This window comes from Sturnus vulgaris, chromosome 22 (assembly GCF_052056855.1).
Source record: "Sturnus vulgaris isolate bStuVul1 chromosome 22, bStuVul1.hap1, whole genome shotgun sequence".
Taxonomy (NCBI): Eukaryota; Metazoa; Chordata; class Aves; order Passeriformes; family Sturnidae; genus Sturnus; species Sturnus vulgaris.
The window spans coordinates 5842506-5861196 of record NC_142264.1 but is presented as its reverse complement, the minus strand read 5'-3'; the positions used below and the strand labels follow the sequence as shown (position 1 = coordinate 5861196).

At 46.8% G+C, this 18691-nt stretch overlaps 1 protein-coding gene and 1 long non-coding RNA gene across 2 annotated transcripts; one reads left to right on the top strand and one right to left on the bottom strand.

The window, feature by feature from the left end:
- Positions 1-1224: 1224 nt before the first annotated feature.
- Positions 1225-18103, bottom strand: URM1 (ubiquitin related modifier 1). Its single transcript, XM_014873282.2, has 5 exons — positions 18010-18103; positions 15319-15389; positions 3277-3358; positions 2211-2259; positions 1225-1497 (listed from the first exon to the last, which is right to left on the bottom strand). Exons 1-5 carry the CDS (start codon positions 18042-18044, stop codon positions 1429-1431), a joined length of 306 nt encoding a protein of 101 aa, XP_014728768.1. The 5' UTR covers positions 18045-18103; the 3' UTR covers positions 1225-1428.
- On the top strand, positions 1443-2909 carry LOC148221435 (uncharacterized). Its single transcript, XR_015808018.1, has 3 exons — positions 1443-1583; positions 2425-2534; positions 2718-2909. It is a non-coding gene; the product is annotated as an uncharacterized LOC148221435 (long non-coding RNA).
- Positions 18104-18691: the final 588 nt, after the last annotated feature.

Genomic DNA, 18691 nt, shown 5'->3' with positions numbered 1-18691 from the left:
TCCGTCAGGCACAGCACGGGAGAGGCTCCTTGTGGGCCAGGCTGCCTGAGCACGGCTGCTGCACCGGCTGCTCCCCACCTCCTCAGCAGCTCCTGAAGATCGAGGGCTTTTAGAGCAGTACGTGGTGCAGACCAGCTCTGAGAGGCACCAACTGAGCAAGCACCAGCGAGCCTCTGCTCCACAACAGCCGCGGCTCAGGCGGGAGCTGCTGCCGGGGACCTCTGCGTGCTGCTGGAGCCGAGCCCAAACAGGTGAGCAGGGCAGGGGGGAGTGCAGGAGGACAATCCTGGTCAGGCACTCCTGGAAGCTCATGCAGCTTGTTTCAGACCTGTTGGTGCCAGTGCTATCCTCTCTGAGCCCATCCCTCTGCTTTTGCTGTAGTCTCCTGGCTGGCAGGGGCCAGTGTCTTTCCGAGGAAACTTCTGGAAAGCCAACAACACCCATGCCCTAGCAAAACCACACACACCCACTTCCACAGTGCTCACAGGACTTCCTCAGGGTACGCAGCAAGAAGCCTCTCTGTCCCACTGACATAAAGAGTTAAAAGCCACTGACTTTCTCAGGTCTTGGCACTTTAACTGAGCATCTCCAGCCCCAGCCCTTCTCCAGCCAGACTGCAGCTTCCACCTGCACAGAATGCAGTGCACCCTGATCAATTCTGTCTATCATGGTGACAGAAAGATCATTTGCTGCCCTGATCACTCTGTGCTGTCTCAGGCCGGGTGAGGGTTTGTTTCCCCTCCAACCAAATCATTATAAATTGACATTATTCATGGGCCAGTACTTCACCTAGCCTCAGCTCTGGTATGAAAGCAGCATGAGGGATCAGAAATACAAAACCAAAAAAGCCTATTTCTCTCCTGCTTCCCATAAATAAATACCATGACAAGGTAAAAGTCACTTCTGAGGGCTCTGGAGCTGTCATGTTTGCTACCCCATGGAAAAGCCAGTCAAGCCACCTTTTGTTTCCTTGCACTTTCTCACCCTTCCCATGGCTGGTGCAGAGACTATACCAACATTAAGCATTGTGTTAAAACAATCCTGGTTTCCAGCACCATAACACCTCACTGCATGTTAAGACATGTTATCCTGCTCAGGGTTCAGCACCCCTCTTCCTCCTGTCAGAGAAAAACAAAGTCCCACATGCTGAGCTGCTCTCTGCTTGTTAGGGTACCTGGAAGTGCAGTCAGGAGAGGTGAAATGAGGACCAAAAGATGGATGCTGTTGTGGACAGAAGGCCGCAGGCTGGCGGGGCTTTATTTGGATGTCTAGAACAAGTGAATGCAGTGGGAAGATGCAGACTGGACAGAGACAGTTCAAGAGAGGTTTGGGTGGGTTAAGGTTTTTGTTTGGGCTTTTTTTTTTGTTTTGTTTTTTTGTTTTTTTTCCCAGGGATTTGGATTTACATCCTCTTGTTTTTTCAGGAGTTCACCCGCCGTGCAATGTTGAGATGAAAAGCACATTATCCTGGTCCTGGAGTTTATAATCCAGCTCACCCTGCAGGCCAAGAAAAAAAATGAAAAATTGTTCAAATGTCATTTCCAAATACAATCTGCAAAGAGAAAACAGCTCATAAAAGGATGGTGAGTATTAGGGAGAGCAGAAGGGGACAGACTGATGTTTTCATCGTAACAGAAGCAAAGGTGAGAGATCAGCCACAGTGCTGATGCTCATCACCCCACATTGCTTTCTGGACCAGGGTTTTGACAGAACAGGTGGTTGCCTGAGGCAGGGAAGTGGCGAGGGGCTGTTTGTTGTCTGAGCACAAGAGTGGGATGAGAAGGGAAGGCATTTACCAGGTGCCTGTTTGAGTTGAAATCTCCCTGTGGCCTTTACCTGCCAAGCACCACCTGACTTCAGGGAAGGTGGCTCTGTGTGGGCCTAATGGTCCCAGGTGCCCCCCACGCTGTCACTTCACATGTGGGGGGACCTGCCAGCAGCCAGAGGTGCAAAGCCCAGTGCCAGAGACCAGGGAAAAAGGGTGATCTCTCTTCAGACCCTGTCTGGCTGATGAGACTCAGCAGGTTAGAGAGAGGCTCCAGGCTTTTGAACAGCCACAGTACAGGAGATAGATTCCAGCCTGCCCCTTCCCCCTCAAATATGAAATGCTTCGCTTGGGGCAAGAATCAGAAATAGCTTCTGTGAGAGCAACCACAGAACAGAGAGAGCAATATTTTCAACAAAGAAAGTCAAACTGAAGGAGTACAGACCATTAGTTCCCAGTCTGCCTCGTTGATGAGCACCAAAATTCCTGGCCTCCTGCAGAATAGAGAGAAATAATTAGGATATAGGGCTGCTAAAAAGCTCCACAAATAGTTAAGAACAAGGGATGTCACAGCACAGATCACAAGCTGACTGCCTATAAAGCCAAAAAAGGGATCCTAGCATGGAGGTGGAAACAGGTACAGTCTGTGCCCTTTCTAGATCAAATAAAGGGGACGCAGGAGCAATCCCAGAGCTCATTTGAATGAAAAGGCACCGTTCCCTAGGATGCTCCAGGATGACTGCATTTCCATACGATGCAGAAAAGCCAGGTAATTAAAACCCACGCACGACAGTCGAGTGCAGAGAGCTCAGTGTGAAGGTAGGGAAAGCCATGCCAGTGCCCCTACCAGAGGCATGAAACACCTGGGATCCACTCCAAGCCCCTGGTTCTGAGCAAAGGGATTCCCCTTCTTTGATCTTCAGTGTCCTGCAATTGTCTCTCCTGTTACCAGGGGACCTGGCACACGCTTCAGCTCACAAAGATCCGTGACGAATGTTAAACACCCCCAGCGCCACCCCGCAGTCAGGGATGGCTTGCACAGCTCACTCTGCTCCATTTCTCTTGCCTTCCTTTTTTTTTTCCTACCCCCCCCCTCCACGAGACTGGCCCCATTTTGATAATAAAAATACATTTCCCAGAAGAAGTATTTGTTGGCATTTCTCAGAATGACTGCTTCAGTCCCAGTGATGTCAGCAGGGAACAGACAGACCTGCTAAAACTCCTGGAATTGAGGATACAGGTGCTACTCTGTTCCAAGTGACAACGAAGAAAAAGTATAAATGGCCTTGCTTCGTGTTTAAGGTTTAAAGATTTGGGGTGAGGGTTGCAAAAGATGCTCTCTGTGGACAGTGCAAGGTGTGGGTGGGATACCTCCCACTATCACTTAAGCAAATCCTGTGTTTTCATGGTCATTGACTTACTCAATAGAAAATCCGCCCCAGAGGAAAAATCCCCCAAACTGTGGGGATCAACAGAGAAACATAAGGAGGATTCATAACAGTTGTACTTACACAGATTCCCCTTGCATAAATAACTCTGGTCGCTCTTTCAACAGATTCTGTTTGATCCACTTGAGCAGGTTTCTGATATCCCCTGGAAGAAGGAAGGACAGGGTTTACAAGCTAGCTGATGGCTCCCAGTGATGCCAGAGCAAAGTGATTGTTTATCCACGAAAGAGCAGATGAGGAACATGCAGACGGATGGGGATAGCTGCAAAGAAACTCACAGACAGTTCTGTCCCTGTGGTTTGGCAGAAGAGATTTCCCACAGAAAACTCATCCCACAAAGACTGAATGCAGCTCCTGCCGAAGCACCAATCTGGCAGCAGATTCCCAAGGTTCACGTCTCTGACAAATCCCATATCCTGTGCATTATCTTGTCACCCAACAAATTATGTCTAATTCTCTTGTGCGTTTAATTAGATTTTAAAAGTCCAAACAAGCAAGCCTAAGAACCTGAATGGAGCAAAACCAGACACTTTTGCACCAAAACCAGCACAAACTCTTGGAGACACTGGGAGCTCTGGAACCCAAACCTGTCCATTGCCATGCATTAAACAGACAGAAGGGCCCTAGCCCATAGTTGTATTTTGGACACTTACAACATCCCTCAGCATCACACCTGCTGCTGTGGAGTGTTCCCCATGCTGTGTCTGCTCCCTCCTTCTACACTTTATGCTTAGAGCTTCTTTATTAAAGCTCAGCCTTTATCTTTCCATTTCAGTAGGTGACAGGAAGGATTTGTCTTCATGTAAAAGGAGGAGGAGACACTGCTGGCGGGTTTTTATAGTATCAATTTTACTTTGTGAAGCAAAAACAATTTCTTTAGTGATAGCATCAGTTAATTTCCTATTGGAGAGGTGAGAAGAGACAGAGGGGGGGAACAATCCGTTACAGGGTTTAGAGAAGCTGACAAATTGCAAAGTGGAGTTCTCCTGCATTTGCCTCTACATTTCACCATTCCACAAACCACTTCATCATTCTGAATCCACAATCAGTTATTCTCCCGGGGCTCCTTTAAACAGCCCTTTGAAAGCCCCAAAAGAGTTTTGTTTGTTTTCAAGAAGCAAGGAAGCTTTCTGAAGGCACAAATCCACCAGTGTGAGGGCTGCAGCCCTGCTCCACGAGGAGCAAGGATGTCAGGTTGTGTTTCTTATGTGAAGTAAGCTCACTGCAGTCATGAGGAATCTTTCCACATGTGCTCCTCTGAGTTAAATTCATTCTTTGTACTATTCCCCATATGTTTCCTTCATGACCAGCAATAATATATGCATTTGTAGTGACTTGACTTAGCCCGGGCCTTACCCCAAGATTTTATGGGATCATGGATATTACCCAGAGCCAAACGGGGTTCTTCCAAATAATGTCACCTTCATTGCTTCTGTCACACCCAGGATGAACAGCCCTGGTGTAGACAGGTGCACATCAACTAGGCAATGGGGATATGTCCATCTGCAGCAGATGGGGGCCTCTTCTCTTGGGGAAAGGGGGAGGGGGATGCTCTGAGATTCCCTCTGTTCCCCCTGCTTTCCCAGAGTATTGGTGCCTCCAAGCTAGCACTCTGACCCCAAAACCCCAATCTCACCACAGGGCTGCCCAGAGCACAACAGGTATTGCTACCTCCAAGAACTCTGATCTGGGCAAAAGGAGCTGCTTTGTGCCTCAAAACTGCCTGGTGAGCTGGTTCACCTGCCCGGGGCCAACCCACGACTGCCTTGTAATGATATGTAGTTAAAAGAGCAAAATAGACCATTTTCTGCCTCCTTCCTAGCAACATGCACCAGGGACAGGGAGCACCACTAAGAAGGTGTGTGTATTTACATACATACACACACACATACATACATACATATATATGTGTATATATATATACACACACACACGCACACATACACCACAGCAGTCGGTCAGCCATCAGAACAAGAGTTAACTGCATTCACCTTCCCCTGAAAAACACAGCTGCAACGTCAAGCCCTCAGGATCTCACACCCAAATGGCTCCTGCTCTCCATCACCAAGAAATGAAAGCTGTAAAGGGAGGAGGATGGAGAGGAGCCTTCAGGAGAGGGAGGGGGGTATGAAGGGGACACCAGCCCCACCGCGGCATCACCCGCGAGCTGTTTCATATTTATGCACTTGCAGCAGGGCACACAACAATGAGCTGTGCCATATACCATTCTCCTTGCATGGAATAAGCAGCCCTTTCCTCTGGGACCTTTCAGGAGAGATCATTTAAACAGAAACATGCTGCACTAGCTGGATAAAAGGCAGCCACCTAGAAGCAGCCTGGACAGAGGGACGAGAGGACTGATTTATTCGAGGCTGAGCTGGAAGACTCCCTCACCCCACCTCCTTCCATAACAAATGTTATTTTCAGTCCCACCTGAGCCAACATTCATTTACTCCTACCCAGAAGTCACGTACACACATACTGAAGAATTTAGACAGTAGGAAAAAAACCCGGACACCCCTATGCATGCCTGAAGCTTGCTCACTCCAAAAGGTACAAAAATTAAGATCCTTTCTCCACAGCCAACTTTAATACAGTACTTTCATCTGCTTTATCAGCACTGGATTTTTTCACCCACCTTCATTTCTCTATGTACTATACACTAGTATTACTAGAGCAAATCAATTATAAAGGATGACAGATGACCACAGCCACACCAAAACTATCCCCCACAAGTAAGATATTGAGAAGGAACAAGATTACTTCCATTGAAAGAGGTCTGTGGAGAAGCCATCTTGCAGCTCAGTGCCTCAAACAACAGTCTTGATCAACAGCTCAGGACTCTGTGTTCTCATGATGGAAATAATAAGAGGTAAATTACAGCACAACTGCTTATCTCTTACACTTGACATGCGTAGTGTTCCTGAGAATTTTCTTTCTGATATTATGCTATGGGTCTAACAGGTTTCCAGCTCCCTGGCCCAAGGACTTTCTATACAAACAGCAGGTTCTCTACAGATGACATATAAAGAAGGAAAAAATCTCAGCCTGGTCAGGCACCACATCTGCTGATAAGTTAAACCATCACTACAATGCAGCAATTTCACACGCGTGTTGGTTTGAAGCTGGCCCCCATCACAGAACAGAGGCATCTGCTTTGGCAGGAGCACAATTGTACTACAGGTGATGTGATTTGGCTGCAAAACCCACCGTGCATTCTGGCTCCAGAGGGAGGGGAGGTTCAGGTGAGAGCTGAGACAATACAGCATTTTGCTCCAGCATCACCAACTCGAACCCAGCTCATCCCAGTAATGATGTATTTTTATCACTGCTGCATGGTCTTACTGAAATCTTTTTGGTAGCCTACTCCACTTCACGCACAGCAAACAAATATCACATCAAAAAATGCACCCTTAATTCTCATTAACTGTCCTCACCACTGGCAGCATCAAAGGAGAAACAAGACTGAAACAGCCAAGGAAGCGGAAATATTCTAAAACTGCAAAGGAGGGACTGAAGCACATGGTAGGAAATCCCTGTGTTATTCCTACACAGAGACAGATTCTGCTGTCTGATGTGCTAAGAGCACATCAACCCTCTCCAAATTCTTAGGAAAAAATAATCTAAAGTTAATTAAAAAAAACTGAAAAACGTTTCAGAAAACTGCTTAGTTCAAGTGCACAGATGGGAGCTGAAGCCGACAATACATGCAGAAAACCGATCAGCCAGTGAAAGACAGCGCTCAGGAAAACGAGATGTGTGCTTGCAGTGACACAAAGTCATTGCCTTGTCACGCAAGAGGACGGGATGCAGGAACTGCAGTGAGTGCACACAAAACCCAATAGCCTCGGCTCCTGTTCAGCCCAGCTGCACCACAAACACTCCTGGCTGTGGCAGAGAGAACTGCACAGTCTGCTCCGTCCTCCTGCAAATCCTCCAAGGCCTGACCTTCCTCATTGCCCCAACTGCTCCTTCATGAAGAATCTGCTGCGCTTCCTCTACAACAGGAATGCATCTAATAGTCCATTTTAGTACTGCCTGGGTTCATTTGCACCCTCAAAAGCAGGGCTGAAATCCATAGATCTTTCCTAGCTCAATAAAACCTCCTAGGCCTGACAGATCCATCAGTGACAACTCAGAAAGGAGGGCACTTGCTGTGTGCAGAGAGAAACCAGGTGCCTCGAATAAGAAACACCAAGGTGGGTGTTGCACTAGAAGGATCTCACAATGAACTGATAAAGGTGCAGAAACATGTAAGGATTTTGTGCAATCCTGATACCAGTTGACATGGACAGACAGTCCTTGGCTCCCAGGGAGCTGCACAGGTCACTCTTAGATTCACACACACATGCAAGGACCAGACACCTCTGTGTCCCCTGCCCTAAAATCCACATAAAAATTCGCACAAAGCCTCCAAGGGCACCCAGAAGATGTAATTACACCCATTTTCTTGCCTTGGCTACAGAACTGGGAGATTATTTCAGAGAAATAGGGGATCCCTATAAAGGCTGAACCATGGAAAATTCCCTTCTGGTCCGCAGTAAATAAGATATATGTGGCACTGGTCACTAAGGGGTCAGTGCTGCAGGAGCACGGCGCTTTCCTGGGCCGCCTTGCGGACACCTCCCTGTGGGGCACCACTTCTGTGACCCAGAATAAGATCATTTATCATACTGACCATGGCTGAGCTCCAATTTGCTGAGGTCACTAACTCTGGACGAGCGCTGCTCCACCCACATTCTCAGCCACCGGCCTGTAACCATGACAAAGCCCCTTCCCTGCCGCTCCTCTGCCATTATTCCCCCTGCCTGCATGGAAATGTATGGAAAAACAATTTGTATGTCCCTTTTCCTGCTTAAGCAGCTTGTTTTTAAAACAGACAAACTAGCTCCCAATACCTGCTGTTCTTCCAGGTGCACGACTGCTCTTTGCTTTCGGATCCCAGCAGACCCTCCAGGAATCTGCTCTCTAAACCAGCTCAAAACCAGATTTAAGGTATCCTTCCAACTCCTCCAGCCTCCCATCTGATATGCAAATCACTCTCTGAAGCAGACCATGGTGTGCCATAAACTGCAGAAGAAGACCTGGAATGGCTGGTATAAATGGAGTCACAGGCAAATGGATTTGGTACTATGCAGAGTGAGTAGCCAGGCAAATTTTGCAGCAAGAGCAAAATCCATTTTCTCTGACAAGTGCACAAGCCAATCCTGCCACACACTGGAATGGGCAGTGATTTAAGTACTAGGAAAGAAATTAGGGGGTAACTACAGCCAGGCATAAGAGAATTGCTATTGTTGCTCTCATCTGTTCTTGTCTGCTACAAATGAACACCAAGGTCTTGGCTTCTGTAATTTTTAATTGCTTTAGGATGTCTTTTTTCTTGCTTCTCATCTAGAATAGCAATGCTCTTCTTAATTTTCTTGTGTCTACAAAATCAGAAAGGATCACAGAGGTCATTCACAGCCTTCCCGTTAGCAGTGAGCACTCAGATTCCAGCTATCACCCAGCAATTCTCAGCCCTGAGGTTTTAATCACAATGCTTATGAACTGGAGAGGAGCTGCTTAGGATCTTCCAATCCCCACAGATTGCTGGTAGTGAAATACAAGTTCAAGTGATCTCCAATCCCACTGCTAACCAGCAGCAAGCGTCCAGATCCATCAGCTCCCATGATAAAAAAAAGCAGCTCCGAGCTGATTCTCAGGGTAAACCTAATCCCTACTCATTTCCAAAGTCAGAGCATCTAATCCCGTAACACCCAACGCTATTGTCACTTCAGGCTCCCCAATAAATGCCAGTGCACCAAACTGTCTCTTTTAATTAGGATCACAGATCACCAGTGTTGGCCCAGGGTCTTGCCTCTCGTTCAGAATTGTCAAAGGAAGGAGCTGAGAGAGCCTCAAAGACTATTGCCCCAGCAGTGAAGTACCAGCCTGGGGATCACAGACATTAAAAAAAACATCTTAAGAGGTCCTGTGATTTTATCCCTCTGCCAGCTCAGAATTATTCTCAACAAAAGACCATCCTGAGTCTTGTCTGCTCTGATTTTAAGAGGCTTCAGCACTGTAGACTTGCTATCAAACCCCAAGGAGACTGTGCCATGGTCTAATAGTTTTTGCAGTCAGGAATCTTCTGCTAATGCACTAAACTCCCATTTCTTCATTCCTCCCTATCAATCTATACTAGATGACATTGCATCACGCTGGCTATAATCTGTCCTTCCCAATGATAAAGGAGATATCCCACCTCATCACTTTTCCATTCATTTATCCTGTTTAACCTTGAATGTTACTGGTTAATTTTTTTTTTAAGCTCTCAGCAAGACAATTCAGAGAATGCATTACTAACCACCAGTGTAAAGCTTTGCCAAAACCCAGCAAACTGAAATTTCCCCTCTCTCCTATTTTCCTGGTTTCTGAGTTTTGGGTGTGTGCACAGACACTGAGGGCTTAAGAGGAAAACCTTATTGCTATTGAAGAGACTACACAGAGCTGATGTTAAAAGACCCTGGACCACGGAGGAAGGTGGCTGCTCCTGCCAGAGTGGAGAGGGATTCCCTGGCAGCCTGGCACTGCTCTGCACGCAGCCAGCCTGGCCGAGGGAATTCCCTGGGCTGGGCTCTCCCTGGCACTGCCAGCTGGATCAGAAAATGCCTTGAAGTCAAATCCTTGCCCCCCTCCCAGCCTGGCTGGTGGCTGTGTCCCCTCTGGCTGCTGGATGAGTCAGTGTCTCAGCTCGGCTCAGGAAACTGCCATGATTTTATTCCTCTAAATACAGAAATCGCCTCTCACTTTTGGGCTCAGATCTGCTTTGCTATTATTAGACTTTCATACAGGGCCAAGCACCATTAAACCGATTCCTGTCCACCCAACCCAGCCACCCCCACAGATACTCCAAGCCCCTCAGTCTTACTTGAAAGGGAAAAAGAAAGGGCCAGTGAGATGATCAGGGTGGAGGAGAGGGGGGGGTAAGATTTACAAGTGAATGGAGGTAAGAATGGAGCAGTTTGTGGGATAAAGGGGCTGCGGAGGGAGCTTTACAGATGTGCAGAGGGACGGCGGCTCATTGTTTAATTAAGCAGAAAGTGGCTCTTTTGAAAAGCAATTTTGCACAGGAGCTCTGAGCTCAGCAAACAACTCCTGCGAGTGAGGGCAGGAGGAGAAAGGAACAGCTGGCCCGGAGCCGTGTGAACCGCATGCTAAGCGGTTTAAAGGGCCCGGATCCTCCTCCCCAGCCCTGCTCCGCTGCCACCCTCTGAACAGCGCTGTCAGCACAGCAAATCCCACCAAGAGAAAAGAGGGAGAGGAGGGGGGTGGGACCGAGGGGTTATCCTGCTAGGTGTCCGCACTGCAATACAGCGGCTGGGAAGGAGGGTGTAACAGCCAGGCTTTGTTATCCCAGGGATTTGGTTGCACACAAGAGCTGGTTTCCCAGTGCCTGGGAAGCTCCCTTCCACAATGAGTTGGGATGAGCTGATCCGGTAAAGCGGCTCCACGGCCTCCCAGGAGGGTGATGGGACTGCTCCTGTGAGGACAAGCGTTTATTTCCCTGTTCCCTCTAAAGGAAGCCGTAGCCTCCCTGGGACAGGGACCTGGAGCTGAGCCCCATGCCAGCAACTGCTCGATCTCAACAGCTCTGCTGCTGCAAACACTGATCCCCCTGACTGCTGGTCCAGCCTGAGCACCCACAGAGCGCCCTTCCCTTGCCACCAAATCTATAATTTCCTGCCTAAAAGAGATGCACGAGTGGGATGCACGAGGAGGGGAATAATCCAAGTCCTTTGAGAGCTGCAAGTACCACACGCTGTGGTTAAATAGATTTGACTGCATGAAGTTCCACAGATCCATGGGGGCTTTTTTTTTACCATTCTTCTAATAAGCCTCTACATTAGCAAATATATTTTTATTCTTTCTTTGGAGCTAGTTTTAAAATGCTAGGAATAATAAACAGAGTAATAAAAGCATGCCAGAATATTAATGACTCAACTACGATGTACTACCCAGCACTAGGCACTTACCAACAGCCAACGCCAACTGCTACTCTGGATTTTACAGGTTCTTTTGGTCCAGTACCCCAGTGAACACTGAACACATGCCACGGTGCACTTTGTAAGCCACCCTGCCTGTAACATAGGTCTGATTTCTCAAGATCCCCAGGCTCTTTTCCGAGAAGATGAATGCTCCCAAGTCCCCAGCAGTCCTCCATGCTGTGCAGAGCAAGGCCCCTGGAAAGCAAAGCTCTTGAGGAGCATACTATGCTCTTCTCTATGGGGATTCAACATTAGCAGTATTTGGCAGATTATTTTAATTTTCCCTCTTAAAAAAAATCTGATTGGTAGTGGTTTCTTTCCCCTAGAGTTTTGGTACAGGGAAACCACAAACAATTACCAAAATGCACTGATTAATAATTTAACCTTCCAGACTTGTAAAGTGCCAAAACACGGTGTGAATTCTTTATTAGCCCAGAAGGTCCCAGCGAGCACCAGTGAAACTGGTCACTGCTGCTACAAAAACACAAATTCCCACCACTGAAGCCACAGGAGAAGCTGGAATTCACAGCTGAGCAGCCTGCAGTGCAAGTGCCAGAGACTTTACACACAGCCCCAAGCTCCAGGTACAACATCCAGAAGACAGCACAGCAGAGAGGTTTTGTAAACACTCTTCATCAGATGATGCAGCTGAGCTAAACCTAAAAACAACTACAAGGGTTAAACAATGCCAGTGACTTCCTACCCTTCCAACAGCATCCATGCAACTCACATGGCCAGGACAAATCCACCACTGTGAGTCCCAGTGAGATGGAGGAAGGAGCTCCAGCATCACTTGCAGAGCAGTCATACAATGATCTATTTGATTACTGAAGCACTTGGTTAAATTACTGTGGCTTGTTTCAGGAGGAGGCTGCCAAATACATTTTCAGTTTTTAATCTAGGGTTTCTCTCTTTTATGCTCCATTGTCTCTAATAGCCTTTTAGATGCTTGAAAATAAAGTTGATTTCCCTGCCAATTTAATCCTCTCTCCATGTGACAAATATCGTTATTCCCCCAGCTGCTTTCTCCCACACACACTGTTTTTATGCAGAAGAAGCCAACAGGGCATAATGCCTTTAGATCCTCAAACAGCATTATCAGTGAGATCATTGGAGATCATTAGAATAGCCAAAAATTTGGGACAAGATTCTTGTTTAACTTGAGGTCTTCTTTCTGCAGCAGCTCTATAAGATTACACAGTCTTGCACAAAGTGTGGCTTAGGTAAATCTGCTGCCTATGCACATGCACCACACCTTCCTAACTTCCCACTTTGGCAGCAGCTTCAAAATTCAGGCAGACACATCTTTACTTTGGAAGTAAAGAACTGCTGTTTAACTGACATCAGGATACAAAATGCCCCTTGGATAATAAAAATAGGTCCTGCCACATGGCTGTGCCCCCTGTGGCTTGCTCTTGTCCCATTTGCAGCTTCCTTCCTCCTGCATTTCCCAATCCCTCCAGGAGTCCATCTCCAGGCATCAGAAAAGGACAGAGAATCAAATCTTCTTGAAAAAGTAAACTAGATCTGGAACCCACCTACTTTCCACCTAGTGCCTGTTACCAGGGAAAAAGAAATGACCACATAAAGAGTTTGCTCAAGCAACATTATCATTTAGAGAACATTTATTGCCCCTGCCAACTATGGAGCACAGCTTGTTTTATTCATGTAAATATTTGTAGGTATTTCTTTATATAGTTTTCCGCCTCCCTTCATTTCTGGGATATATATAAAAATGCCTAAACAATTAAAATACAGGTGGGCCCAATAACCCAGAGAGAAGCAACTGTTCTGCAAAAAGGAGGACGAAGACAAAAATAACCTAGAAAAAAGGAAGAGTAGGTAAGAGAGGCCAAAATGGCCAAAAATAAACTTGGCAGCTAATAAAATAACTTAAAATGGGGTTAGAAGTGCAGGTCTTCAAGTAGTGTTCATACTACAGGTCTTTCCCTGGAGAATTTAATGATGGACATTCAGGGTAAGGTAAGCAACAGGATGTGCTGAGTAGAACTGAGCTGTTTCATTTCTCTAATCATTGCAATTCTGGTTGCACGAGGGCAGCAGGGACCTGATATGTATATCTTTATTTACCCAGAGACAGGAGAGTTGAAATTTCTTAGTGTGAACAAGGGAAATACACGGCATTAGGAACAATATAAAATTGCAAGAAAATCATTCATAGTTTCTGATATGATTCCATTGATTCCTCACCACTACAACATAACTGTCTTCTGGAAGTATCATGAGGGGTGTTTCCAGTAATCCCTTACTGTCAGGCATTCAGGATAGCTCTACCTCCCCATCCCTGGGCTGGGTGTAAATGCCACTACAGCAGCTGTCTCACAGCTCAGTTTGTGTTCCTCAGATGCTGCAATCCACCCAAAACCAGCCTCAAAACGAAACCTCCCTGACAGCCAAGGCACAAGACAGCAGCAAAACAGGGGGTACACTGTCAAATGTGCCACTCCTGTCACAGGGATAGCAGCATCTGGAAAACACAGCAGCAGGAAAAGCTGGGAGCAATAGTATGGTAGCTGAATCTGGAATGAATCACTGGAGATCAGGAGTTTGAACCCTAAGGCTGACACAGATCTTAAGGGAGAGATTTAGCCCTTAGGATAAATGTAGATCCTACTAAGGCTGCAGAAGTCTTCCCAGCAGCTTCAAGAGGAAATGGATCAGGCCACATACAACTGCACTCCTGACAGCCATTGGGCTGGAAGAATCCCTCTTTGGAATTAATACCCTCCCCTCTCCTGGCAGAAATAAACATCTCCTGTAATAACCCCTTTTTCTTCAGCATCTGATCATGGTTTGAACACCACCAAAACCGTGGGCGTTACTGGGTATTTTAAATTTGCAGAGCACTGAGGAAAATTATGCTCTAGCCTCCAAGTTTATAAACCAACTAAATGAGTGTTTTAGCATTTCTTTGCTACCTTTCATTTAAGGATCTTAAGTACTTCGCCAGTGCTGGAATTTAATACTGAATTCTCTTGTGATACATCAAAGTATCACTAGCAACAGGAGAAAGTTAAGCAACATGACTAAACTCACAAAGCAAATCAACATCAGGTCATGTTTCTGGAGCCTTAGTCCTTGTCCTTAAACCACAAGATAACACAATATAGCAGTATTCCTATTACATTTGAATTACACATACTTTTGTCCAAGCATCAAAAGCACTTCTACCAATGTCTAATTAATTACAGACACAGCAAAAAGATTTCAGGCCTGGAGGTTCCCAGTACATAGATTATGACATCAGCCATTCATGAGATATTGGTTGCTAACACTCCCTCATGGCTTTGGTTTATTTTGGTTTATAACCCCACTCCAATAGCATAAAGCAGTGCTATCTAGCTGGAAAAATTCAGAACATACCTGTGGCAAAATTACACTACAACTGAAGTATGCACACAAGTAAGTGAATTAATGCAGCACTGCTCAGTATTGATATTTCAAACTGCAAACCAGGAATTATGACTGCTTATCCCTGGAACACTGAAGTCCTGTTCTTTGTTGCAGGGAAGGCCATGGGCAGGATGTCCAGCATCCTATCTGAGCATTAGGTTTGCTCTCTTCAATTGCAGAGTTCATATTAAAATTATCACATTTACTTGAAAGGTCAAATGAGTAGATCAACACTATTTATGTTACATTGCTACACACCCCTCCACATATCTATACACCACATAAACACACACACATTATGTATGTGCCTCTTGGAAACCTCAGAACAGGCAGGAAAAAACAAAGGAGAGAGGATGTTATTGGTGGTTTCAAGTACCAGGAACGACAAACGTAGACTTGATGGAAACATCCAGAGGCTGTTGTCTATCCAGCAGGAGGGAGGCAAAAGTCTTAAGGAAGGACTTGATTCACAAGTGCTTAGAGGACAGGAAAGACTTCAGACTTTGAGAACTAACCCTGTTTGCCAAGCTGCCTGGTCCATGGCATGTCTGAAAGAGCTTTTAAAATACTTTGATCCTTGCTGGCAACTATAAGTGCTGTACAAACCAGCTTTGTTTCATTTCTTGTTACTCTGTCAAGTTATCCAACAAGTTCTGATACTCACAAGGCTCTGGTTGACAGGGCAAAGTCACCTGATGCTTTTTGACACCATCGAATAAGAGTTCTGCACCACCTCTGAAATAAAAACAATGAACCACTGAGATTTTGCTTTATTGTCAAAAGAAAGCAGTACAAAAGAGGCGATTTACATAGATGCCACAACAGAGAAAACAAATGACACAGACTATATTTAGCACAGGATTCCCTTTGTCTTTTTTTTCCTGTCACAAACCAAAAATCCACAGGGGAAGCTGCCAGCTCCCATTGCCAACAAAGAGAGGAGGCTCTGCTGTGGGCCAGAACCCCACGGTGCCAGGCATCACCCCAGCAGAACGGGAGGATGGTTCCCATCTCCATGAGCTCCCAAACCGCTGTGCAGCACTGCCTTCCCTCTCCAGCCACCAGCACTGCTTCCACTCCAACACTACAGCCACCACACTGCATCCAACACTGCTCATCCCCAACTCCTGCTGGCCAGAAATCTCAAAAATTGAGCATCCTTCTGGAATAAATATTTCCCCAGTTTCCACGTGTGAACACACAGAAAGGGGAAATGACTCACACGAAGTTTCAGAGTAAGTCAGTGCCAGCAGCCCAAGAGTCCTGGCAACTCTTTCTTCATCTACTGACTACAAAGTGTCCCAGAGAGAGAGATGACTGGGAGAAGTAAGTGATGAGGGTGACAAGGTAAAATATAAATTAATAAATATACAGTCTTCCTCCATTGAACACTTTGAATACATTAGGGAATACCCTCAGATAACAACTGATGGCCTCTGCAACCACAGGAGATCAGGTGTGAGCAGGATATGCAGAGGCTGGCAGATAAAGGAGCTGGTCCTCACACTGGAAAAGAATGGGATGTGAATTGAGTCCAGGCACCTTACTTTAGGCTCTTCAAGAGAGTAATTAATTTTTGTAACTACAGCTTAGAAGCCTCAGCAAGCTCCTCACCTCTACTCCTGTTCTGGAAAAAGTACAATTGTGAAAAATCTTTACCAACATCAATCATTTTTCATGATGTTGTGAGGCCACAGGCCAAACTCAGTCATATTATAGAACTTTTACCATGTGAGTAATGGATAATAAACACAAAAGATACTTTAAGTTACAGGACATGGCAGCAGAGAGCGTGAGCTTCTGGCTATAGACTGAACTCTACACTGGCCAAAGTTTTAACAACTAGAGAACTCTTAAAAACCTCAATTCACTTAATATTAAACTGTGGTAGAAAAATGACCAACCCATTTTTAAAGGGCATATAATTGTGGCAAAAATGTTCTTCCAACTAAAACGCCGATTACTCTGGAAAGATCTTCCTATGAAGTTACTTTCTGGGAACTTACTGGTGCCTCTCCTCCCTTGGAAACCAACATAATAAAGATAAATATTTAAAACAAGCAATCCCCACCTAAGTATCAACAATGATACTTCCAGATGTTATTAAGTTCCTTTAAATTCAATATCTAAAAATGTCACAGTAGGTTTTCTTGGCTCTGCAACGGCAGAGCACAACAGAACCCTTGTTATGCCTTCAGCAGCATTACTTATATGCAGCAACTCTCCTAAAGAGCACTCTGTTGGTGTTCTTCCACCAGCTCACAACAAATAGTTATCTCAAAATTGAAGCAGTGATTTATTAACATGAGCCGAGATTCATGTGAGGGAACAAGTCATAACAATTATATGAAAAACATTTTTTCATGTAATGAAAACAAGGTCACGCTTTGTTACAGCGGGAAATGTAGATTGCAAGATAAGGTCCTTCTGTAAGGCGAGAGCTGTGGGGAACTCAGCTGTGGTTCCTACATAGAGAGCTCATTTATGCATTTCCAAGGGAAGCAAAAATGCATCTCACTCTTCTGGGAAAATTAGGAGAGTTGCTGCAGCTGGAAGCGGGAAAGATAGAGGACAGGATTCTTAAGGAGAAGGGTATTTAAAGGGTTATGGCATTTCTGTGTTCGTGAAAGGGTGGGAAAAAGCGAATAAATAGCAGCCTTTTAGCTTCTGCTAAAAGGAGGCTTTAACGAAATAACACAAGTATTTCCACAAATATGCACAGCTTCCACTGCAAATGCTTTAAGATCCCAGGGCCAGAGCATGAGCAATGCTGATACTACAGCAGCAAAGGCCTGGAAACTGAAATGCTACAGAGTGAGAACCTGGCAGCTTTACAGACCTGACAGGGCTCAAACACAAAGCACAGTGAGGGCACGTGTCCACACACAAACACACACATAGACAGTGCTCAGAAAAAAAAAAGGCGAGAAACGAGGGGAATGTTTTCATAAATAATTTTAATAATTAAAATTAAAAAAAATAAACAACTCAAAGAAGTTGAAAGAGGTGAAAGAAAAGGAAAGGCCTGGCACAGGACGCTCACAGAGACACGGGAGCGAGGCTGGGGGCAGACGGCCCGGCCTCATACTACCGACACCCTCTGGCGGTGTCTAGCCCCTCCCGTCGATGCCTGACTACCCGGTTCCCCGGTGGCGGCCGCTCCCGCTACCCCGGCCCGCAGCCCCGTGACAGCGGTGGCGCCCGGGCCCAGATGCGCCCGTAGCGGCCCCCCAGGCCGCACGCAGCAACCGCCCCGCCACGATGCCGCGGCCGCCTCACGGAGGGGCCGGCCCATCGCGGCCCATCCCTGCCCTGCCCTCCGCCCGACCCCGCCGCCTCCGCCGCCCGCGCTCACCCGAACTCCACCTGCAGCGACACGGGCGCCGCCATCTTGGCGGCGGCGGGCGGGAGGGGCGGGCGCGCGCGGCCGCGCCGGAAGTGCCGCGCAGACTTCCGGTCCCGCGGTGCTGAGGAGGGTGGGGTGGCCCTGGGCGCTGCCCGCGGCCCGGATCTCTCCTGCCTCGTCTTCCCTGCTCCTGTTCCTCTTCCTCCCCCGGAGAAGCTCTCGCAGTGCTGGGGTGCGGCGCGTGCCCTTGCTGGTATTATTTTAAAATACCTGGGCGCTGATGCCAGGCGGTGTTACTTTAAAATACTGAATTCTGCACCGAGTTCAGGCTTCGCCGCGCAGAGAACTCCCTTCACGTGCTCAGAACCACACACAGGGCCCTGTTTGCTCAGAGCACTTGGGCTGCGCAAAGGCAGGAGCTGCAGACGGGTTTCCCAGCGGGGAATTACCAGCAGCAAAGCTGCAACAACACAAGTTCTACCTCAACATGAGGAAGAACTTCTTTACATTGAGAATGGCAGAGCTCTGGAACAGGTGTCCAAAGAGAGTGTGGAGTTTCCTTTTCTGGAGACATTCCAAACCCACCTGGATGTGTTCCTGTGTCACCTGCTCCAGGTGACCCTGCCTTGGCAGGGGGGTCAGGCTGAATGATCTCCAGAGGTCTCTCCCAACCCTACAATTCTGTGTTTCT